Source organism: Capronia epimyces, assembly GCF_000585565.1.
Source record: "Capronia epimyces CBS 606.96 chromosome Unknown aczIQ-supercont1.9, whole genome shotgun sequence".
NCBI classification, from domain to species: domain Eukaryota; kingdom Fungi; phylum Ascomycota; class Eurotiomycetes; order Chaetothyriales; family Herpotrichiellaceae; genus Capronia; species Capronia epimyces.
Genome location: NW_006912912.1, coordinates 1,131,057 through 1,153,694, shown reverse-complemented (window position 1 = coordinate 1,153,694; position 22,638 = coordinate 1,131,057). Strand labels below are relative to the sequence as shown.

General features: G+C 53.4%; 8 protein-coding genes across 8 annotated transcripts; 2 read left to right on the top strand and 6 right to left on the bottom strand.

The window, feature by feature from the left end:
• Positions 1 to 486: 486 nt before the first annotated feature.
• A1O3_09402 (uncharacterized protein) lies at positions 487 to 1,296 on the bottom strand (the record flags this gene model as incomplete). The annotated part of the gene is made up of 1 exon (XM_007739496.1): positions 487 to 1,296. The coding sequence occupies one exon, from the start codon at positions 1,294 to 1,296 to the stop codon at positions 487 to 489; it is 810 nt and encodes a 269-aa protein (XP_007737686.1).
• Positions 1,297 to 3,007: 1,711 nt separating this feature from the next.
• Positions 3,008 to 4,567, bottom strand: A1O3_09401 (uncharacterized protein; the record flags this gene model as incomplete). The annotated part of the gene is made up of 1 exon (XM_007739495.1): positions 3,008 to 4,567. One exon carries the CDS (start codon positions 4,565 to 4,567, stop codon positions 3,008 to 3,010), a length of 1,560 nt encoding a protein of 519 aa, XP_007737685.1.
• Positions 4,568 to 7,616: 3,049 nt separating this feature from the next.
• Positions 7,617 to 9,855, bottom strand: A1O3_09400 (uncharacterized protein; the record flags this gene model as incomplete). Its single annotated transcript, XM_007739494.1, has 5 exons — positions 7,617 to 7,919; positions 7,951 to 8,234; positions 8,304 to 8,678; positions 8,732 to 9,229; positions 9,315 to 9,855. 5 exons carry the CDS (start codon positions 9,853 to 9,855, stop codon positions 7,617 to 7,619), a joined length of 2,001 nt encoding a protein of 666 aa, XP_007737684.1.
• Positions 9,856 to 11,443: 1,588 nt separating this feature from the next.
• A1O3_09399 (uncharacterized protein) lies at positions 11,444 to 12,502 on the bottom strand (the record flags this gene model as incomplete). The annotated part of the gene is made up of 1 exon (XM_007739493.1): positions 11,444 to 12,502. The coding sequence occupies one exon, from the start codon at positions 12,500 to 12,502 to the stop codon at positions 11,444 to 11,446; it is 1,059 nt and encodes a 352-aa protein (XP_007737683.1).
• Positions 12,503 to 13,396: 894 nt separating this feature from the next.
• Positions 13,397 to 14,968, bottom strand: A1O3_09398 (uncharacterized protein; the record flags this gene model as incomplete). Its single annotated transcript, XM_007739492.1, has 2 exons — positions 13,397 to 14,865; positions 14,914 to 14,968. The coding sequence occupies 2 exons, from the start codon at positions 14,966 to 14,968 to the stop codon at positions 13,397 to 13,399; spliced, it is 1,524 nt and encodes a 507-aa protein (XP_007737682.1).
• Positions 14,969 to 15,666: 698 nt separating this feature from the next.
• Positions 15,667 to 16,824, top strand: A1O3_09397 (uncharacterized protein; the record flags this gene model as incomplete). Its single annotated transcript, XM_007739491.1, has 1 exon — positions 15,667 to 16,824. One exon carries the CDS (start codon positions 15,667 to 15,669, stop codon positions 16,822 to 16,824), a length of 1,158 nt encoding a protein of 385 aa, XP_007737681.1.
• A 907-nt stretch (positions 16,825 to 17,731) lies between these two features.
• On the bottom strand, positions 17,732 to 18,842 carry A1O3_09396 (mitochondrial thiamine pyrophosphate carrier 1; the record flags this gene model as incomplete). The annotated part of the gene is made up of 3 exons (XM_007739490.1): positions 17,732 to 17,854; positions 17,911 to 18,744; positions 18,810 to 18,842. The coding sequence occupies 3 exons, from the start codon at positions 18,840 to 18,842 to the stop codon at positions 17,732 to 17,734; spliced, it is 990 nt and encodes a 329-aa protein (XP_007737680.1).
• A 758-nt stretch (positions 18,843 to 19,600) lies between these two features.
• On the top strand, positions 19,601 to 22,426 carry A1O3_09395 (uncharacterized protein; the record flags this gene model as incomplete). The annotated part of the gene is made up of 1 exon (XM_007739489.1): positions 19,601 to 22,426. The coding sequence occupies one exon, from the start codon at positions 19,601 to 19,603 to the stop codon at positions 22,424 to 22,426; it is 2,826 nt and encodes a 941-aa protein (XP_007737679.1).
• Positions 22,427 to 22,638: the final 212 nt, after the last annotated feature.

Below are 22,638 nucleotides of genomic sequence, written 5' to 3'. Positions count from 1 at the left end.
TGGTTACTCATGGTTTCCCTTTCATTCTCTTCGCTACTAGGAATTAGGAATCTCCTTGATGAATGAATAAATGCAATAATTAATGAATAAACGCCAATCTTGCTATAGTATACGGACTATAGGGAGAGGGAGAGGGAGAGTTGGGGTTGGAGAGTAATAGTGAAATCGTGATAGTGATAATAATAGTGAAGTGATAGTCATAGTGATCCTATCTACCAGTGTCAACTGCTCCGGTCTCTATCGTACGGTATGGGATACTAGTATAGCACAGTGTATAGTACTGCGACCAAGTACTCTATTGTGCGTAGTAACTGCTACCAAGTGTGCTTGACTGCTACCAAGTACTCTGTAGTGTGTGGTGACTGCTACCAAGTATGCTTAACTGCACAATTACTAAGTAGCACTCCCAGGGCATTAGACGCTCTCGTCCAATAAGCCAACCTATCATCGGTGAGAGTAGTTCCCACGCAGGCGGTGACGAAGCAGTTACGAAGTAGGCACTCCTAGAGCATTACACGCCCTCGTCCAATAAGCCAACCTGTCATCAGTGAAAGTAGTTCCCACACAGGCGGTGACGAAGCCATCCTGCCACCCGGCCCTCCCACCCTCTCTGACCTGGGTCTTCTGGTCGGCGGTACAATGGACATTGTAGTACCAAGCGGCGGCAGCGAATGCATATTTATCGGGCATGACTAGAGCCAGGATCTTGTCTGGATCGCTACCAGCCGCGGCCACTTGAGGCTTGAGTTCGGCAATGCTGGCGGCGTACTCTTGCACGAAATTCGGCATGAGCATGGCTCTCGTGCCCTGGCCCGGGCGGCCGGGGGCCGGGAAATGGTTGCGGTTGTACTTGAACTCGCCGGACTCGAAGGCCATCCAGGACAACAGCGCCGCCTGCTCGGGCGCCGTGGTCACGTTGTATTGGGCAAAGCCGTCCACCATGGCCTGTACCACTGAGATGGAGGACACGACGCATTCGCTGGGGAATTGCGCCCCTGTACAGGAGTTGGATGATGGTGCGATCTGGAGTAGTTGGTTGACTGGGTTGGGGGGTGTGCGCCGGAGGAGTTGTTTGACTGGGTTGGTTGGTGTCCGGACGAGTTGGCCATGGCTGTGACTGTGGAAGTCGAAGTGCAGCGAGTTTGTGTTTGTGCTGGTGCTGGTGCTGGTGCTTGTGCTGGCAGTGTTGGTGGTGGTCTCAAGCTGACCCGCAACTGGAACTGCGAACGCAGATGTGCCTGTAGCCAGGACGATGAGCATGAGCGGGAGGAGCGAAGAGAGCGAGAGCGAGAGCATTTTGGATTCGGGTCGAGTTTTTGGATCGAGATCGAGATCGGGCTGGGCCGGCCAGGTAATTAATAAGGCAGGATAAGTAATAGGAAGAGGAAGAGGAAGAGGAAGATGATGTAGGGGTGAGATGGTGTCGCGTTGTGTTTCGTTTGCAGGTTGTTTAGAGCAGGATTCCAAATAGACTGGAGAGAGAGTGAGTGAGTCACGAGAGGAGAATGAGACTGAGACTGAGATACGATGGATTGAAATCAAAGAGAATCGACCCCTGTTACAGTGTATCAAAGGAAGGCGGTGAATGAATGAGTGTAGTCTCTGCAGTGAATGAATAAGTGTAGTATAGTGTAGGTAGGTAGGTAGGTAGGTAGGTAGGTAGGTAGGTAGGTTGGTAGGTTGGTAGGTAGACAGGTAGGTAGCTAGTCACAGCTTTGTTGGTGCAAAGGATGAAGTCAGAATTGTTGCTTCATTCATAGAGTGAAGTAAGAATCGTCGGTTCATTCAAAGGGTGAAGTTAGAATCGTCGGTTTATTCAAAGGGTGTCAGGATCTGCAATCAATGACAATGACAATGACAGCCAGACCCAGACCCAGACCCAGACCCAGACGCGACAAAGAAACGTACTGTAACACAAACAACAGCGAGCGCAAGGCCATAGAGATGAAGAACTAAGGGGATCACTCAGACAAAGACATAGACAAAGACAAGACAAAGACAAAGACAAGACAAAGACAAGACAAAGACAAAGACAAGACAAAGACAAAGACAAGACAAAGACAAAGATTTTACCGGTCAGAAAAGACACGACGGGATCAATACTGAATGCTGAATACCGAATACTCAACACAATGGACCAACGAGAGCAGAGAGCAGAGCAGAGAGCAGAGCATGACTGGAACAGGACAGGACAGAAGTGCAGTCTGAAACAGAACAAACAGAACAAGTAGAACAAGTAGAACAAGTAGAACAAGTAGAACAGAAACTACAGAGTATAGAGTAATTGGTTGGAGAGAAAAGAACACAAGACGTCCACTCATTCCCCGCTCACTCACCGCTCCTCACCACCGCTCACCGCCCACCGCTTGCCGCTCACCACCACCATGGCGCCCGTCTCTTGCTTCTGAAACCACGGGCCAAGCAAGGCTTAGGGGCTCAGGACAGCTAATCAGTGAGATCACGCCCAAGGCCCCCTAAGGCCCCTAAGCTTCCCAGAGCTATAGTCTGTCCTCTGTAACAAGTCCACCGTCCGTACTCCGTCCTCCGTACAGATATAACCCTAACCCTAACCTTAGCTAACCCTAACCCTAAGTATCCGTACACGCCCTGACTCTTAGTATGACTCTTACAGTAATAGGACTCTTCCAGGAGGACTCTTGGTACGACTCTTCCAGGACGTCAAGGTCTTCGAGCATGGCACAGATAGAGTCGAAGCTGTACCGAGTAAAATGCTCATGAGGTCTAACTAACTACCGAGTCCCTGTCCCTGTCCTGTCCCTGTCCACCAAATACCAGCCAAACTACTGTAAACCAAACTACCCGGGTATCATTACGTTCCATCCATTTTGTTCATGCCATCCCATATCCCTTCAATCCTCATGTCCAGTTCCTATGTCCACTTGTGATCCAATTCCCCATACGCCTTGTGTCGTCGCCATCATCGTTGTCAACAAGCGACAATCACCGGCCGTCAGCATCAACATCAACATCAATACCGTCCTCGCCCTCAATCATCCCCCTCCTCATCCTCCTCCTCACTTTCCTCCTTCACCTGCTTCTTCCCCACCAGTCGTCCGCTTCGCCGTTGACCCCGGATCCCTTGCCTGCGCGTGGTTGACCGAGAGCTGACCAGCCGATACTGGCCCTTCCTCGTGGCTTCAATGATCCCTTCGGCAAGACCCCACTCTCGGAGGCTGAGATCGACCCCTTCCTGCTCGACAGTCATCCCGTCTCTCTCCAGATGCCGACCAATGTGTTCCATTCGCTGTTCCCACGCTTTGTGCCTTCCGTCTGCACTGTCGACGAACTCCTTCTGGCAAAACCCACACCGACTGCGTGCCGGCGGCTTGCGGCGGCCCACCCAGCAGCGAATGCGAATGGTCTCGAGTTGTCTTTCATACTTATCTCTTTCTTTCCTGCTGACGTCGCGCTCGGTCAACCCCTCCTGCAACCAAGGCGCATGCATTCTTCGACAGTGCTGGGTGAAAAGGTCTTTGCGGTTGAAGTCGTTGTAGACCCCCCAGTAGGCTTCGGCCGAACAATTCCCCAGGTCACAACGATAGTAGCCCAACTGAAGGTGCTGCGAAGTGACGTGACGTTTCCATTCATTTTTGCTGGCAAACGCCAACTTACAGTCGTAGTGATGAAAAGCGCAGATGAAGGCTTTGGACCCCGACGCCTTCTGCTGCGACGCAATTCTCTTGCGCCTGAGTCGTGCATCGACAGCCGTGCTTTTGTGCGACCCCCTTGCTGCCGGCTGTGGCGGAGAGCGTAACGAATGACGGGACTTGGTGACGGAGTGACACTTTGGTCGGCTCTCCGCCACAATTCCAGAATCGTTGTCGCTCCCGTACACACCGCAATCCTCTTCCTCGCCATGCATCTCCTCAAAGATGGATTGCCCAAGGCCAGAATCGGCTGGACTGTCTGCCTCTTCGGTCAATTCAAGCTCCTCCGGAAGGGGGATTCGGTTGTAGAGGGTATCCCTGTCATCCATGACCTCGTCGTCATCCCCTTCAGGATCGGGGGTGACTTGAAGGTCCCTCATGCTCAAAGATCCCTGATACCAAGAGCCCGTGGTGGAAGAAAGAGGCGGCACGAGGGATGGTGCCGGACTCCAACCATGACCATCCGCCTCGGCCGACTCGTACAATGGCACATCATACTCGGAATCCATATGGAATGAAGAATCTCGTGAACTCCCTCCCACGTCCGGACTGAGGGCATAGTCGCTGACACAGCATTCGTGGCCGGACAGCTCCATCCTGGGCGACAGGTAGAGCAGGTGGAGATCCCAGTTCAGCTCGTCAGTGCAGAATTTGCTGGCTTCATTGGGACAGAGGGTGCTCGGTGGTTGAGAGGAGGGATGGCTGAACCCATGAGCCATGGGATCATAGGCGCAGTTGTAGCTATGTCGAGGGTCACTCGTGCCGTCTCGAAGGATATCCCTGTACATGTAGTACTGAGGGAGGGGTCGAAGTTCGGGGTCGATGCAGGACAGGTCTATCTCGTTTTCCCAGCAGGCACCGTCAATCGTGTACGAGTACCCGTCCGCAGACTCTCCCATGGAATGCTGGCGGCCCTCACTTCCGAGGGGCTCCTGGTGCTGTGGATACATCATGTCCACATCCGAAGTCGAATGAACCCGGAGGGGCTAATGGGGACAGAATAGAAAGAAAAGGCCGACGAACGAAATCGGCAGTAGTTAGGATGACATTGACAACAGGACGAGGGCGGATGAAGGAGGGCGGCATGGACTTTTAAGCCATGAATTGGTAGGAGTCTACCATGACCCAGGTGTCCCCCAAGTACGGATACATAGATGCATGGGACAGTTTCACCCACCAGCGACCGATATTTCAGTAGCGCAACAAACTCCCTCCAGGCCGCGAGAAAGAACAGGGGGGCCAAAGACCCTAGCACGAAAGGCGCCGATTGTGCAGTGCATGGACATTGGACGCGCACTATCCTGACTGGGATCCCCTCTGCTGGCATGGGATGGAAGGGCAGCCACATCAGCGGCGTACGGAGTATAGGCAGCAGAGCCGCAGTGACCGTAGTGACTGCCTCCCAACGAAGGGGCGTCTTCGCTTTAGCCAACCTGGCTCATACAGTAGCGCAGCCACCTGAGCAGGCCACTGAAGGCGGACAGGTGGAACTGGCTCCCCAGAGCCTGGGTGCGATCTTAGACTGGTGACATGGCTGTAATCACTCATGGTGGTTGGTGGTTAGGCCACACACAAACCGGTGTATGTGTGTGCTTTGGGGGGCTGAGGTGATGCGCCTTGCGGAGTGGCTGCCTTTCCACGCTCTTTCCAGCGCACTGCCCAATCCCTCTACTACGTACTCCGTACTTCCACTTGGCACCTTGTCGAGATACAAAGCGCTTGCACACGGTGGGTCTCTGGGCATAGCGAGGTTTGCCATATGCTCATCGTCTACCCTAACCGGCCCCTGCATGGTCTCAGCATGACCACAAGTGGGCAAATCGCGATTGTTTCCTCAACCTGATTCGTACTCGCCGACCTTGCATAACCATTGACGGTGCTCGGTAGATTCCGAGCTAGACAATCTCTTTGACCGAAGGCCATCCTCTTTCGGCCATGGGGATCAGGTGGAGGTCGAAGATGTGGATAAATCGTAACGAAATCAGGCTAGGTGCACAACTGAAATGCATCGCTGAGCAGGGAGGATCATTTTTTAGCTCGTTGAGATGGAGCGTGTGCCGGTGTGTGTGGGAGGGGGAAAACATCAGGACTCCGTACAGACTACTGTGCTGGCTCGTACCAGCAGCAAAAGTCCATCGACTCTGTACGGATAGATTGGCTTCAACAAGTTGTGGTGGACCCATGAGCGTCGGCCGAGGCCCCGGTCCGCTGCTAATTAGCAGTACCGGAGGGGCGATCGACCGACGAAGAATGTTTAGCGGAAACCATTGCAGGTCAAAGCTTATTGTAACGAGATCTAATAACATGCCCATGTTCGAGACTCTCGAGACCGAAAGCCAGCCGAAAATCCATTTGTTGCTGCAAGGGCGTGTATCGGAGCCGTGTGAAATCACGCAGAGGCGGCCATAGAGGCAGGCTGGCCTTTGCGATCGGTTCTTAGCGCGACGGTGGCTGAAATGCACAGTGCAATGTGGTGTCGGTCACATCGAGATGCAACTCTAGTCTTGACCGGGGGAGGTGTGCTGTGTGCTGTGTGCCTGCCAGTTTCCCCCCTCAACTCTCCCGCTGCGCCCCTTAGGCAAAATCGCAACCATACGGGAGAAACTATTGGTCGAAACGGGGTTTTGGCGCAAGTGAGAGAAAAGAGAAAAGGCCACCAAACTCAAACTTCGGATGCCAATATTGAGGGCTAGCGGATGGAGGTGAGATAGGACATACCGTAGCAGAGCTGGGGTCCGGCATCACTGACGATGGATGACCGGGGTATGAGGGGAGGATCAGCATTACTGGGAGCAACTAGTGAAGACCCTGGTTGGCTCTGAGGGGTTGATCGCTGGGACGGGACAGAGGTCTGCTTGCTTGTTGCGGGACGGTGGACACTGGCCAGGACGAGGAAACGGTGCTGATGGTTCTCGAGGTGGTGTGAGGTATGCATAGGGTGGCTGATGTCTGACAGCTGAGAGCTGAGGGCTGAGAGCTGATGATTGACGGTTGATGGGCGGAAACGTCGCAGTTTGGGTTTCATGGTCGCAGGCAGGGGAAAAGAATCTGTCATTGACTCATGGAGGCCACAGGCGGATACCAGCATGCGAAAAGGCAGAGAAGCAGACATTTCCCGCCCGTGCTCTTCAAGCAACCTGCCAGAATTCCTAATGCCTGCTACTAGTTCTCGTATGGATACAGAGAATGCTTCTTGCCCACCTTCCAGCCCGGACCCTTGACTGTGGACTGTGGACTGCAGACTCGTCTAACTATAGCAACTACCTGCCAGCTGCAGATTTTGTTCCAGGATCAAACTCACCCTTCCTTGTCAAGACATTCGACTATCGAAAGGCCTCTCGTTCTCGTTGGATTGTTGAGACTGACTCCCACCTAACTCCCACCCTGTTCCCTGTCCGCGGCCTCTTCTGGCCTTCGCCCGGTCCGGTCGCCTCGATCCACATCAGGAGCAAAGTGACAAGATGGACGCAGCTCGCTCCCAGTTGGCCTCTGCTCGCTTACCACCTCGATATTGGGTCGTAGCACCTGGTCAAGCAACCGGGGATCCTGGCAATCTCTGTCCTGTGTCTCATTGTAGCCCTGTCGCGTTGATGTCTGGGCGTGCATCCGCTTCGTCCATGCCCCTGTCTAGGTGCCTGCAATCCAAAAACCAACAATACAATTGGTGGCGGTCGGCTCAGGTCTCTCCTTTCCACGTGGCTTCCTTGCCAGCGCCGATAAAGGGCACCCAATCTGGGGCCATCTCGCACCTCCCCAACCCCCCGGTGAGCTTCTCTCTGGGTCCTTAGGATCCCTCAGCCCGGGGTATTGAACGCTAGAGACTTGGAGGCGCCGCCCAAACCAGTGTCCCCCCCCTTATCGTTTTACGTGATTGATGTCGCTATTCCAGAATGGATCGCGAGGCCTTCCATCACTTCATCGTTGGCTTCATCCCAGCTGCGTCTTCTTTTAGCCCCTCCATCTGAAGCAATCTCGATCCAAGCCCGGCTTGTCTGTCTGGTTGGCTATCATCCATGCGAATGCCACTTTCGGGTTTGTACCTGACATCCCCACCATCTGTTCAGCAACAAGCACCACCCCCATCAGCATATTCTCATGGGTGGTTTTCACGCCATGGGACCAGGAGTCCCCGGTCCAGACGGGCTGGCTGGCTTTTCGCTCCTCCCGCCTACTGGGTCTCGTGCCACAGATGGAACGCTGGCCCAAAAAGCGCATGCCGTTTTTGGCATCGACTGGGATGGTCACCGGTAGCTGAGTACTATCAGATTTCGCGCACTCTCACCCTGATCCCCTCATTGTCATACCAATCGTAATCCTGACTGGGTCTGGGCACATGTCTTTCGATAACTGTCAATTCATCCCCCGGTCTCAGCACACTCGAACCCGTTGGTTCCGCTTCCAGGGGTCGAGACCTCGGTCGACAGTGCTGGGTCTCCTCAAAACGAGCTTGATGGTGTTCGCTTTCATCCATTCCAGGTCCTGCCATGTAGCCTAGGGACGAGGAACGAGCTGGAGGTGGGCTAGGGGCATACACTAGCCGGCGCCCGCGTCTATCCTGACTGGCAGCTGTGACTTCTCCGTTAGTATCGAGGTCCCTGTGTTGCAGGTTGCTAGCATTTGGGAGAGCCATCATACCATCATGGTCGAGGTTTGTCTCCCTGCTTCTGAGCCGGCCCCGTCGAATAGATCTCGATCGCGGCCGTCTGTCTCCTTCCTCACTATCTCTCTCATAGTGCTCTAGTGCTTGATGGTGCTTGGAGCGGCTCGAAGCTCGATTGTGCACAGGTCGTGAGATGGCTCTCACACTTGGGAGCGGTGCTGGGCCCTGTTGGGGAGCGTATCGCTGCTGCTGTGGTCTGAAAGGAGGCTGCGCGATGTATTCGTACCGTTCCACATGTTGCTCTGCTGCTTGCGGGCTTCCCACATAGACATTCGAATAATGTCGTCGGATGGTTCTTCGCCCTCGCGACGACGCCCTTGCAGGGACATGGACACTGCCACTGTCATTGTCTTTGTCAATTAGACCGATAATCATTTGGCCTTACCTTCGAGAAGTTTCATACTCATATTCCTCTCCGTCAAACCGTCTAGAGTCATCCAAACCACTCCTCCTCCAAGGGTCTTCGTCGTAGAAAACTCTGTCTTCACGTGGCGAGAGCCGTAGTCTCTGCATCTGTGGTACTGAGGGTCCACGACTGCGTCGACGCTCTCTGTCGTGGATTCGGTCTCGTTCTGCATGTGACGAATCCGAGTTTGAATCTGGTGAGTCTCCATATCGGGAATGGCCTTCATCAGACGATCTGCCACGCCGCATTGAGTGAGCACGCCTTCGAGAGTGGTGCGCTTGTCTTCTATGCGCCGATCTACTTCTTCGTCTAGAGCCCCGTGAACGGTGTTTTTGTGACCTGCCTGATCGATAACTGTCTGAACTACTGCACTCTTCACTGTCCGTAGCTTCTTCCCGGCATTTCCGGCAGATTGTTTTGGCAGGAAGTTGTCCAGGCGGAATTGGGTGCTTGTAGTGGTATCTCGTCGATCTGAACCTTCCACAGACGTCGCATCTGTATCTCATATCGGATGGAGTAGTAGCAGAGGGTAGTGGCGGTGCGTGAGGTCCTTGGGGCTGACTTCTCAAAGGTATCGCACCTGGGGGAGCGGCGGGAAAAGGTGGAGGCTGATTCGAGAATGGAATCGGCTGTGGAAAGAAAGGCTGCGGCTGTGACTGCGGCTGCGCTGCCATGGGATGAGGCGGCATTGGATACATAGAAGGATGCGGAGCGAATGGCAAGAATTGTGGTAGTGGGTTGGCGAAACTCCCTGGCTTGTCATGGCCTTTTAGCTGTGGAGGTTCTGGGTTTTGCTGAGGAGGGAGGAGATACATGGTAACGGGCTGGGGTTGACCCTGCGAGGTAGGATCCATGGGAGACGGGTTGTTTGTTTGTGGAAAGGGCGAATTCGGTGAGTTGGGCGCAGGCAACGCGGGTAGCTTGTCATTGTTCGCCGCAGACATGCCCTGAACGTGGTGATTAAGGCGGGGGTCCCTAAAAGACCAGAGTGAGCGCGCAGTTCGAGGAAACAGGGCTTCACATATACGTCTCCTGACCGAGGGGAGTGTCGGCTTCTTTCTGACAAAGTAGGCACGGCCGTCGCTACCTCGTTCAATCCAGACCGAAGCGGACTCCCTCATCTTGGGTGCTGAGGCCAAGGGATTCTCAAGGGGACGACGGAAGGAACGCTGAACGCAGCGACGTAGGTGATGGCAGGGTGCACTGTAGACTGACCTAGAAGTAGAGGCGTTATCGTCCTGCCACCCGAAGTAAGCGTCATATGAAGGATAGTATACACGTGCATTTGCTGGATCGTGGTGGTGTCCGTTGCTTGGTGCCTGCCACATGATGATACGGCAGGAAGTTTGCTTTAGAGAGGGAAAACGAGTGCACTGGAAGGGAGAAAAGACAGCACAGGCACAGCCCACGAGATCTATGAGGCCGCAATACAACTCTCGAGAACGCGCCCTAATCTTACTTCTGGCGGACCAGAGAACCTTTGTACCTGCAAGTGAAATCTTGGCCGGGTGAAGATACTGTAGTAGTGTGGGACCATAAAGGATACGAGAGCTTCTCTCCAGGCTCCTGTCCCATTTCACCACTTTGAAGACACCACAGATTTGATATTCAAAGCGTCGCCCCGCCCATCACCGAAAAAGCAAAAACTGTTCCACAAACCCTTTGGATATGAGAGTTGTGGGAAGCGAACCCCAGAGTTGATGATAGGAGTTTTCCGTGGTTGCTATGTCACCAGGCTGGTGCAGTCTGTGAATATGTGCCGGTCCCAGATCGAGTCGAATTCGTCTGTGTCGAAAAGTCGACCGTCAGGGTCGTGACTCGAACAAGAGGTATTCCCGCCTAGGAACACGGCTTCCACATAGCTGTCGACTTCCCAACTCTTCACAACCTGACAGTCGAACTGATTATCCCTCCACTCAGTGGCCCGCTTCGAACTCCTCGGGGTCTTTGTGTTATATGGTTGTTTTCCGCGACGCAAAATATAGACCTTCATTTTCTAACGGTCACTGTAGTCAGTGAAGCTCTCAGGGCATTCGGCTGGTAGGCGCCACGTGTCTCAACAATTGTACTCCTCAGAGACCGTCTCTGCATTTGCTGGTGGAGTCCCTTTCTCGAGGGTCGTCAGTTTCGTACAGCAACTTCGGCAGCAACATAACTTCGGTGTCTTGGGGTATCTCTGCCGCTTCGCTTCCTTCTCTTGGTTTCTGCAGTGATGAGCCTTGGAATTGACAGCCCAATTAGTATAGAGAATCGGTTTGTTGCCCCTTGGCAATTTCTAAAAGTGTGGTAAGTACATCTGCTGGGTGAGCATCAAATTAGCATCTGCTATGTCTGCAAGACTCCCACCCTGGCGAGTGGGACAGTTCTCGAATCCGAGATAGACATAAGGCTGGACCATAGGAGGACACGGGACGCGGATCAGGGGATGGAGAGGATCTCTCACAGTCAACACGTGATCTATTAGGGCTCGACGAAGATCGCCTCAGTATCCACGGAAGACTCGTGTATGTGTACGTGGTAATGAAAAAGGGAGCAAGAGGCGAGTAAAGAATAGGATTATTCCAATAGCTTTTAGGCCTGGGCCCGCGCGTCAAGCGCATGGCAGACCATGCACAATCACTGATGTAGGCTGTAGTCACACAAGAGGAGCAACCGGATTGGACTACTCCCGATCTCTCATGTTCTGTCATCCTGTTCGACCATTCAAGCTTAGTACTCATAAGGACTGTCTTGTACTGGCTCGTACACGTATAGTGTCGAGTTGTGCTGATCAGGCAAGAAGTACAAGCGCATGGTGCCGTTGACCAGAGCCACGTCGAAAGGATTCACGGTGATAGGCATCCCGAGATCACTGACCATGGGCAAGGGTAATTCCGATAACGGGACCATGGTTTCCGTGTCGACAATACCAACACCGCCGACGGTGACGTTGTTCGGGTAGGTGGCTAAGCCGCTGCACATCATCACCGCACGATAGTCATAGACTCTGGAATGGCCAAGGAATTTGCAATCCTGGTAGTCGATGAAGAAGGTCGGGTTGCGCACCACGGCCAGGGGCTGGCTGAACCCGGAGGAGGGATGTCTCAGGGCACCGGAATTCAAATTCCAGGTCGTGGCGTTGCGCGCACCCCAGTTGAGGGTGCTGAGTTGGTTGGTCTGCTTGTCATGAACAATGCCCCCCAGGTGGTCATTGTAGCTGGTGATGTTCTGATAGTTCAAGGTGAACGGATCAACGGAGATGATGGTCGCGGTAGTGTTGGGTCGGTACTGGGCGATAGTTGCCCAGATCCTCTCGCCATCGTAGTCGATGCCCCCGATGTGGTATTGGATGGCCCCTGGAGCGGTCAGAGTCGCGTCGGCGATCCGCTTCCCTTGGGCATCGTATACGGCCAGATGAGCGTACCCGGCGCCCGGGGTGCGATCGGTGCCGTTGATGATGACATTCTTGCCGTATGAGGCGGTGACATTTGTGTAGTGGTTTTCGCCGACGATGTACCGCTCCTCGCCCAGATTGACCATGCCCTCGGGCTCTCCGGAGTCGCCTTCAAAGCGGATTTTCTTGACCAGGTTCCACACGGTCGAGCGACCCAGACGGTTGAACTGCTCGATGATGGCTTCAAAGTCCTTGGCTGGTCCAGGCGCCGGTGGCGGCGACGGCAACAACGCAACGTTCGGCTGGTATACGGTGATGTTGGCGGCCAGGGCCGAGGGCATCAGCCAACAGCTCGCCGAGAGTAAGGCCAGGCCTGTGCGTCTGGAAAACAGCATGGTGCGCAGCTTGACTGAGGCGATCTGCGTGTCGTGGTCTTGGTCTTGATTTCTGCAAGATGCGGATGTGGATTCGTGGCGCAACGACCTGGTCGCTCCTCTGAGGAGCAGGGAGACGACGCATATTTATACATGCGAAGCCGGTGGCTACAACTTACCATTCAGCAGAGTGGTTGCGAATCGGCCACAGTCCCATCGCGAGCGAGCGAACCCGCCCACTCCTTTGGGACGTGTGTGGTAGAAACAAGCATCGGCTCGTGTCTCGTATACACGTTCGGATTGGGCCAGGCGAATAAGGTTACCGCAAGCGATGCGTTCTTGCCCACCAGCTGCATCTTACCATTGAGCCAGATTTAGATACATATGAGGATTAGAAGAAGCCTTAGGCCAGCCGCCCCGCCAAATCCCCGTTATCTATCAGCGACGCCAATTCTTTTTCTCTTCAGTAGTGGCACTGGTGTGTGGAGGTTTCATGGCAGTTCACGAACTGACACCATGTCAAACGCGCACGTGCGGATGCATCACCGCTTGTGCTGGTGCCTTGCAGCCGCTTAGCTGCCGTCTTGCCTTGAAATTCTCACACCACGCTCTCTAGGGACAGCTCAAGGTATGTAGGTATCTTGGGCCCGGAACGGCGACAGCGACACTCGAAGGTGGGTCTACAAAATGCTCGACTGTTCCCAGCGAAACGACCATGCTGTCATCTCAGTCAACAATGTACAGATAGAATGAAGGCATTCAAGACCCGCTCGCGGAGCATATTTAATCACCGCAAGGCCAAGGGTAAGGGTAGCCACTACAGCAATTAGTGGGGTCTGAACCTTCAAAAAGTATTTTGAACCGATGCTGCTGCTAGGTATCTCTTTCCGACAGTACCCAGATCTCCGGCATGCCCTAGACAGTAGTGGCCTGAATGCTTCTTTCCACCATGGCGTCTTTCATGAAGGGACTCCGAGCTCGGATCTGCCTGCCCCAAATAATGATACACACGGGAGCGAAAGCTAACACCAAGGCCAAGAATGCAAGCAATGTACTCGCCCAACGAAAGCCCAGATTGGTGTACATGCTCTGAGCGGCCAGGGGCAGAAAGGCGGCAAACGTGTTTTCTCCCAAGACCACGGCGGCGATAGCACTGCCAGCATATTTGCTGTAGGCATCGACCACGTAGTCGGCAATGGCAATCACGACAACGTTGATTCCCGCGCCAACCATGAAGAGGCCAATTGTCGGAGCGATCCAGGGCAGAAAGGGATAGGAGGTCCATCCATACACGAACATGCCTCCAGATACACCCACAAACCCACCCACCAAGCTCATGTACAGTCGGGCTTCCGGCACCGGTGTGCCAGGGGCTTCCAGATTTCGCGAGGCCGAGGCAAAGTACAATCTTGCCGAAACGAGGGCGCCTGTCCAACCCACACATTCACCGATGGCGATGGCGGCCTGCACGTACCCAGCTTGAGAAGGAGTCCATCCGTATAGGCCCGCAAAGACCTGTTCGACCGACTGGGTGAATACATAGACAGTGCCTATCATGAAGGAGGACCAGAGCGTAAAGACGAAAAGAACGGGTTCCGTGAACAACATTCTCAAGGGGCGCTTGATGCTGTGACCGAGCTTCTGTAGCAACGTCGTATGATTGACCTCCGATGCCGTGAACACTTGCTTGCCGGCCTTTCGTAGCATCTCCGCACGGTTCTGGAGGATCTTGGTGCCCCGACTCTCCTGAAACCAGATCCAGTAAACAGGAAAAAGAGCGCCGTACCAAATGAGCTGCATGTACGAAATCCAGCGCCAGGATAGGTATTCATAGATGACGCCACCAATGACTGGTCCAGCACTGCTTCCGGCAAGGAAAACCGTTACAAAAAGACTGAGCGGAACGGTGCGAGCACGGTCGCCTTCCCAGACGTTGCTAACCAAGCTAGCTGCTGTGTTGGCGAGCACTGAGACACAGCCACCAGAGAAGAATCGAGTAATAATCAATGTTGCGAAATTCTGCGCCAGTGCTTGTGGTATGATGAAGCACATGAAGACGATATACGTGCCTAAGAAGCCTGAGCGGATGCCAAAATCTTCCATGACCGGCAGCACGATCAAGGATGATAGAGCGCCACCGAGTGCCCAGCTGGTCACAGGCCAGTACGAGTTCGGAAATCGGGCGTCGCTGATGTGAAATTCTTCATTGATAGCTTCGTGGGCAACTGTAATCAGAGTGCCATTCATGATCGTCGTGAAGGTGGCCAGATAGCCCACCGCACTGTTGGTCCATTTCTTCCGCAGGGGCCAGTTGTATGGATTCTCGGGGTCATCAAGCCCATGCCAGTCAATTAGGTCTGGCTCAGACGAGTTTTCGGACAGCCCTAGTCTCACGTGAGCCAGGAAAAGACAGAAATAACGACTTCAGGTACCTGCTGGCAAATCGGCCCGGTCGGTGGGCTTGTGCTCATCACCGATGGTTCTCATCGAGATCGACTTGCCTGGCCACCTGGCGACCTTCCTGTGAATAGGCACGGTTGGTCGATTGACAGGGCGAGGAGGTCCGGGGTCGGGAGTCGCTGGGTGTTCTGGGATTTCCCTTGTTGCTGAGCGCCCGCCAGGGTCGACATTGGACAAAACCTTCTAAGTTTTATTCCAACTCATTGCCAATTCCATGCCGGAGTTGCACGGTGCGGAGAAGGGTGGATTTCTTCGCCAAGTGAGCGTCAATAACGAGACGTTACCTAATGGTTTGCTCTGCCTTCGGACCGAACTCGAGGAACTTCCAGAATTCTAGAATACTAGCATTGGTACCTCGGAGTACTAGCAGGTACTAATCGCGGCTTAAGAGGAGGAGAGCACAGGGCGGCATCACCTTGTCCCCAAAGAAGGCAAGCTTGCCGTCACCTGATCTCGGTAGCCAGGCACCTCCAGGCGTCATTACTATTGGCTGATTGATCGCCTCTCCGCGTTGAAGTCACAGCCTTCTCTCCCCCAAAAGTTGGCGTGCCGTGTGTACGGAGTACAGTGCCACTGCCTTTGTGTACAAGTGCTTCAGGAGTGGCATTGGTCTTCGGTTCTGTCAATGGTTTTCGTATCTTCCCAAGCACTATTGACATTTACCTTCAGTGGTGTCATGCTGCTGTACGCTGTTCACTGTTAGCACCTTCATTCACCCACAAGCCATGCCGCCCTTCACCCAGACCGACACTACCCTCTACCGCAAAGATGTGGCCTCCGGAGGTCGTTCGCTTACTGCCGCAGAGCGCGAGAAGCTCCTTCAGCCATATCTCCCTGCTCCGCAGTCAGATTCCACCGCGATGGACTCTAGATGGTCCGCGACCGGCCCCCAGAAAAAGTACAGAGGCCACAGACGAAGAGTGCGGCCACTCCTGAAAGCAAAACTGCACTTCCTTGTTTTCTTCCTCATCCAGCTTGTCTTTGGTATCTACATCCGCCTACGTCAAATTTACAATGCCACGTTCGACCGTTTATTAGCCATTCGACATTATCACCACCGCTCCCCCGAACTCATTCAAAGAGATGTACAAAACCTTGAACGAATACCAGAGCATCTGAGCGTTATCCTCAAATTCAAATCAAAGGAAGATGGTGGACTAGAAGCATTGATGGATGAAGTCGCCGAATTGTGTGCCTGGTCCGCGGCCGCAGAGATCCCGCTGTTGAGCGTATATGAGAAATCGGGCATCCTAAAGTCCTATATTCCATCCTTGAAAGAGTTGGTGGAGCAGAAACTAGCCTCATACTTTGGCCCCCCTCCTACTACACCTGTTCTGAGAGTCTTTGCTCCAAATCATCCATCTATGGCTCCCTCGCCTTCACCGTCGCCGCAAATCGCCGTGCAGACAGGCAATGGACACACACACCCCTCGACGGCTACCAAGCGACAGCCTCTCGATCTTCTCCTGCTGTCGGCAGCCGACGGTAGAGACACCCTAGTTGACCTGACCCGAACTTTGGCCGAGATGTCTCAGGCACAAAAGCTCAGCCCAAAGCATATCACGTCCAAACTGATCGACACCGAAATTAGCGCGACCACATCGATCCTAGGTTTACGGGCGACAGGCGGCCACAGCACTAGACCATTGGATAGGCTATCGGACAAGGGACCTGATCTAGCAGAGCCCGACCTCGTCATTGTTTTCGGCCCGTACGTGAAGCTGGACGGATATCCTCCGTGGCAGGTCAGACTCAGCGAGATCTTCTGCGTGGGTGACTCTGGTGGGGATGTCTCTGGCAGTGGCAGTACCAGGGTCGAATATCAGGCCTTCTTGAGAGGTCTGTGGAAATATGCTGGTGCCGAAATGAAATTTGGTAGATGAGAGCAGGCACAGAGTACTCCGTACATGGCGGCAGATCCTACTCTAGCATAAAAGTCTGTACTATACAAGATTAATCTTGACTATTTGACTTTGAATAAGCCAGGGTGTATAAGTTCACCCAAGTAATTTGAGACAACAACATCCTGCAAGCGCTAAGCCACTTTCTTTTACTTTGACAGCCCTCCATAGACACGTCTATGGCACGCCGTCTATGGTCCACGTTATCATTACCATAGTGACGTGTCCAGGTCCCCTATTCCTTTCGGTGGCCGTGACGGTAGAAATGTTTTTCGAAGGAAGGAGAAGGCAAACAATGCTCTTTTCGCTCAATGAAACGGGAGGCCTAGTTATGAAACAGAGCTAACAGCCTCGACAGAAACAAAAATCTTATAGTAAACGGCCTTCCTTTACGTAGGAAAGTGGGATTGAAGGACAAGTCGTGCGATTCGTCGGTCGGTGCCATCTGTATCCCATCTGGTTGTCGAAAACTCGCGGTCAGCGCTTGGCCTTGGTTGTGCTTTGCCATGTTGTTCGGTTCGGCACATGCTTGATGTAGGCGGGCAGACAGCCCGAGAAGACATGAATGCAAGCTAGAGGGTAATATAAGAAGATCTGCGTATGTCAATACACCAGTACCGTCCTGGTTAGGGATGCGAGGGCACTTACAGGGGCGCGGCTGGCATTCGCTTTCATATCGATTTGTGATCCATAGCCATGTTCGGACACCACGTTGCCTAGCGGTTGCAAATCCCACTCCACTCCACTCCACTCGCTCTGTTGCGGCGAGAAGCTGCGACATACAGCGAGGAGTGTTGCCGTATCTTCACCGTGGAGGCCAGTTGGGATCTTGCGTGAACGCTTCAATAAGATGAATCTGGAGCAATGCCAGCTAGCACCTGTTCAAGACTCAGTCATCATCATCATCATAACCAGTATACATTTCCCACAGCTCATCGTTCTTGTCCGTCGTGATTAACGCGTGAAGGACCTGTTCGTATGTCCACATGGTGACTGCTGATGCCGGAGCCGCCTATGATTCCGTCAGATTCTTGAAGGTCTTTTGAGCGTGGTTCTTGCACTCCTCACCTTCACCAGACTGACCGTCAGGCCACGATACCAACCCCTATAGCCTTCTCTCCTCCAGATCGCCGCCAGACTGCGTATCACACCGTTGTATTCAGGGATATTGGTATGAATATATCTCGTTCGGGTGGGACCTTGGACTTGAAGTCTCTTCCTCACCAGGTCGAGTGGGAATACTGCGGTTTTCGCAAAGACGCTGGCAAAGATCCCGGCGGTAGCGTCGCCTGACCCGAACGGCAAGGTCTTGCCACCGATGTGTTGGTGCAGAAACTCGTAGCTACTGAAGAAGAGGCCCATGTACGGTACAATCTGACCAACGGCGGCGCTAAGACCTCTGAAGAACCCACGAAAACCCTCGATGCGGTTGATGTCCCGCACAGCATACAGCAGGCCAGTGTACACCCGCTGGGGGCCTTGTGCAGCGAACCGGGTCCGGAGAAGATCAAGCGGGTAAGTAACCGTGGTTGCGGCAGCACCAGCGCCGGCACCACTGATGAAAGACTCGATGGACGGTGGAGCGCGTTTTGGTAATAGACTTTGGACCTGGGTAATGGAGCGATAGGCCGTGAACTGCACGCCACCGTAGCAGACATACATGAGTTCGGCGGGGATGTTGCCTTTCCATAAGGCGCGAATGCCTTCTTGCCGGGCTATCGCTCTGAGAGTTGAGAAGACCCCTTTGTAAATTGGACCTTTGATGCCATCGCACGACAGAGGATCCGAAAGCGAGTGCACCTGCAGCTGGAGTCTGATCTTGACCACGTCGAGCGGTGCGATGCAGAACCGGGACACGAGGCCTGCGGCTCCCCCAGCAATTACGACCTGCTGTCTCGTGCCCTAGAATGCGGTATCAGGTATCAGGATACTTGTACACCGGAGACCAGCTGGCCGCCTTCACTCACCTCATCTTTGAGCCGCTCGATATCCGCCGGCATGCGTATCAAGCTGACTGTCCGCGGTCCCGTACAGTGGCGAGGATCTGTACAGACGGATTCGGCCTGTTGTTGAAAAATGTGAGATCAACGAGAAAATGACGTTGGATACGGTTGGTTTATCAAGGTTGCATACATCTACGCGGTAGGTACGCGGTCCTCTGTGATTCGTCAGGACTTCGGAGCACGGAGTTGAGAATACACGTGACCGCGCGTCAAGAGCAATGGGCGCGATCTTCCTTGAGTGCCTATATTATATATTATGCCTAAGGTAAGTGCAAGTACAAGGACGGATCCTCTAGAAAATGTAAAGTGCTAGGTAGTTGGATCATTTTCACGCGACGTGATACAGTATCATAATGTGAGATGGAAACGCACGCCATCAGGGCGGGTCGTCTGCCGGAGCCTGAGTCGAGATGCCTTGATTGCCATTCGACAGCCCTCGGATGTCACCAAAGTCCTCCAAGCAGAAAATGGCAGCCCGTTATTCATTTCCAGAAGACCCTGCCTTCGATAATCTGTGCTACTTGGGCATGAATGGAGAGGGTGGCCCAAAACAAAGAAGTTGGGGAGGCGGTGGTGGCTGTCGAGGGACCAAGCGCAACTCGTCACCGCGTCATGAGTCCACCTCGAATCTTGAAGCCCGTCGTAGTCAGGGTCTTTTTTTAATCTTCAATTGCCAAACTCCATCCCGCCGTTGTATGCACCGTTGTCGTCCCTTGAACTCGGACGATAATGGTGAATATGAGAGTATTGCCGTCATGTTCCGAAATCCTCGCGAGAATGCCGCTGTAGGCCGCCCCAGTGCGCTTTTGCCCTCGACCGGTCGCCCTCCCACTCCGCCGGCCACCGGCGGCAATGACGAGCATCCCAACCGCTCTGCCTATTTCTCCCTTACTCCGATGCCTACAGACAAGCGGGCGGCAATGGCGAATACTCCAGTCCTCGCTCGTCAACTTGGCTCCAGACCTCCCAGTGCAAAGAAACATGGCCTACGCCAGAATACTATTCTCAGCTTTTTCAACAAGTCCGACAAGGACACTGAGGATGGCAAGATTGCCAAACCCTCGACTCCTTTATTTTTCCAGGACGGTCGGAGCAGACTACAGGAGCCAAAAGTGACTGAGACGACGTCCTACCTCACCAACGGCGACGAACAGATACGCTTCAATGAGCAGGAAGGGTCCATCAAGAGGAGGCGAACACTCGAAGAAGACGCAGAACTCATTATTCGGACGCCCTCTCCGGAACTCACCAGTCCTGGTGACGAATCGAGACCCCGCATAGATTCTGAGATCCGGATCACCCACCAGACAAAACCGCAAAAGCAGCGGGCCGGGTTCCTGGAAGATTCGAGCGACGAAGGAGAGGACGGCTGGGATGCTGTATTGCATGAATCCGGTGATCATTCTAATGATGCGGGTGAAGTACTGGCAAGCGACATAAATGGGTTGGCCAACATTGACGTCGGGACAGGGTCTAGAACAACCAGATCTTCATTGACGCCGGCTCCTCTCATAAGTGACAGAATTGCCAGCTATGATAGGCATGAGCGAACGGAAGACCATATCGCCACTGTACCTAAATTGAATCCCGAAGAAACCAGCGTGTTTAATGCTGAGGATTTTGGTGATTTTGATGATTTTGAGAAAGATGAATTCTTCGAGGGGGGAGAGGAATACATGGAACGACGATGGATGGAAGAACAACGAGACCTGGAAATGGGCCTGGACGAAGATTCAAAATCGGAAAGTGGTGCAGAGAGTATCAGAACGCCCCAGAGCTATTTTGAGGGCGACGGTCAGCTGGGGAGTGAAGATGGAAATGGCCTCTCCGTCTGTCCAATTTGTACCGGAAGCATGAAGGGACTTTCCGAAAGCCAGGCATCTTCTCATGTCAATGCCTGCCTTGATGGTCTTACTGAACCGCTTCCAAAGGTTTCTGAGCTCAGCAAAGGGATATCAAATCCCACGACTGATGGTCCTGGTGCCCAAAGTAGCACCCACAACAGTTACGATGGTCCAACCCCGAAAAGATTTCAACGTGCTGCCATAGCACGCCCTGCTCAGTCAAATCCATTCGTGACTAGAAGCGATCTGAAAGGAGTCTCTGCATTTACTCGGTTGATGTCTGGACATGCCGAGGATGCTGCCTGGGCAGAAGCCGCTGCAAACGAAGCTCACTCTCGCGGCAAACCTGCATACCAGCGAACGTGTCCCTTCTATAAGATCATGCCTGGCTTTTTCATCTGCGTTGACGCGTTTCGCTACGGCAAGGTCGAGGGACAGAATGCCTACTTTTTGAGTCACTTCCACAGTGACCACTACATCGGCCTCACCTCGTCATGGTGCCATGGCCCGATCTATGCCAGCAAAGTCACCTGCAACCTGATGCTACAGCAACTCAAGGTTGATCCGAAGTGGGTGGTGCCGCTTGAGTTTGAGAAAAAGGTCGAAGTGCCCAACACAAACGGGGTGTCTGTTACCATGATTCCTGCCAACCACTGCCCTGGCTCATCACTCTACTTATTCGAGAAAGTCGCAGGTAAGAACAAGGATGGATCGGCTAAGACAACTCGAATCCTTCACTGCGGAGATTTTCGGGCTTGCCCTGCACATGTCAGCCATCCTCTTCTGCGACCTGATATCGTCGATAACCTTACCAACCAGACGAAGCAGCAGGTCATCGATACTTGCTATCTAGACACCACATATCTGACACCGAGATATGCATTTCCTAGCCAACAAGATGTGATTGATGCGTGTGCCCAGATGTGCGTTAGTTTGGCGAAAGAGATTGTTGATACAAATGACACCTGGGAAAAGGCAAAGGCCGACCGTGCTGGCAGCACAATGAAAAGATTTTTAGAACAGGGCGAGGGCAATATGGCCAAGGAAGAAGAGCATGAAGACAAGAACTCAAAGCGTCGAGGACGGCTCCTCGTCGTCATTGGCACTTACTCGATCGGCAAAGAAAGAATATGCCTTGGAATTGCCAAAGCGTTGAACTCCAAGATCTATGCGCCACCGGCCAAAATGCGCATATGCGCGTGTCTGGAAGACGAGGAACTCAACTCACGTCTCACAGCGAATCCGCTCGAAGCACAGGTTCATATGCAGACGTTGATGGAAATCCGAGCCGAAACGTTGCATGACTACATGGCATCTTTCAAAGGCCATTTTGCTCGCGTTGTCGGATTCAGGCCGACCGGCTGGTCCTATCGTCCACCTTCTTCGCGCTTCACGGAGAACCCGGCAGTGGCCACTGTGCTTCATTCGGACGGGTGGAAGACTCGATATACGATGCGTGACCTCGCACCCCAGCGAGGAAGCACGCGGGAGTCCAACTGTTTTGGTGTCCCGTATTCCGAGCATAGCTCGTTTCGAGAGCTGACCATGTTCTGCTGTGCGTTACGGATCAATCGAATCGTGCCGACTGTCAACGTTGGCAGTGCGAGGACTCGAGAGAAGATGAAGGCGTGGATTGAAAAGTGGGACGCAGAAAAACGAAAGAACGGGCTTTTCAAGGTTGAAGTTGGAGCTGAAGGCTGGGGCAGCGGAGACGGCCAGCTCCGATACGGAGTGTAGGCAAGGTTCAAGATGTACCATTGGGTGTAGGAAGAGACGAACCATGTTCACATGAACTGTGTTGGACGCCTATGGCCAGAGAGCGATGTAGCGTCTGCATACAGGAAAGCAAAACGAGGATATCCTGTCATCATTTGACCTCGATGCGCCATCTTATGCTGTAACGACGGAGCCTGGCGTAAAGTCACGGCCTTAGCTCTCCTCAGGCGATT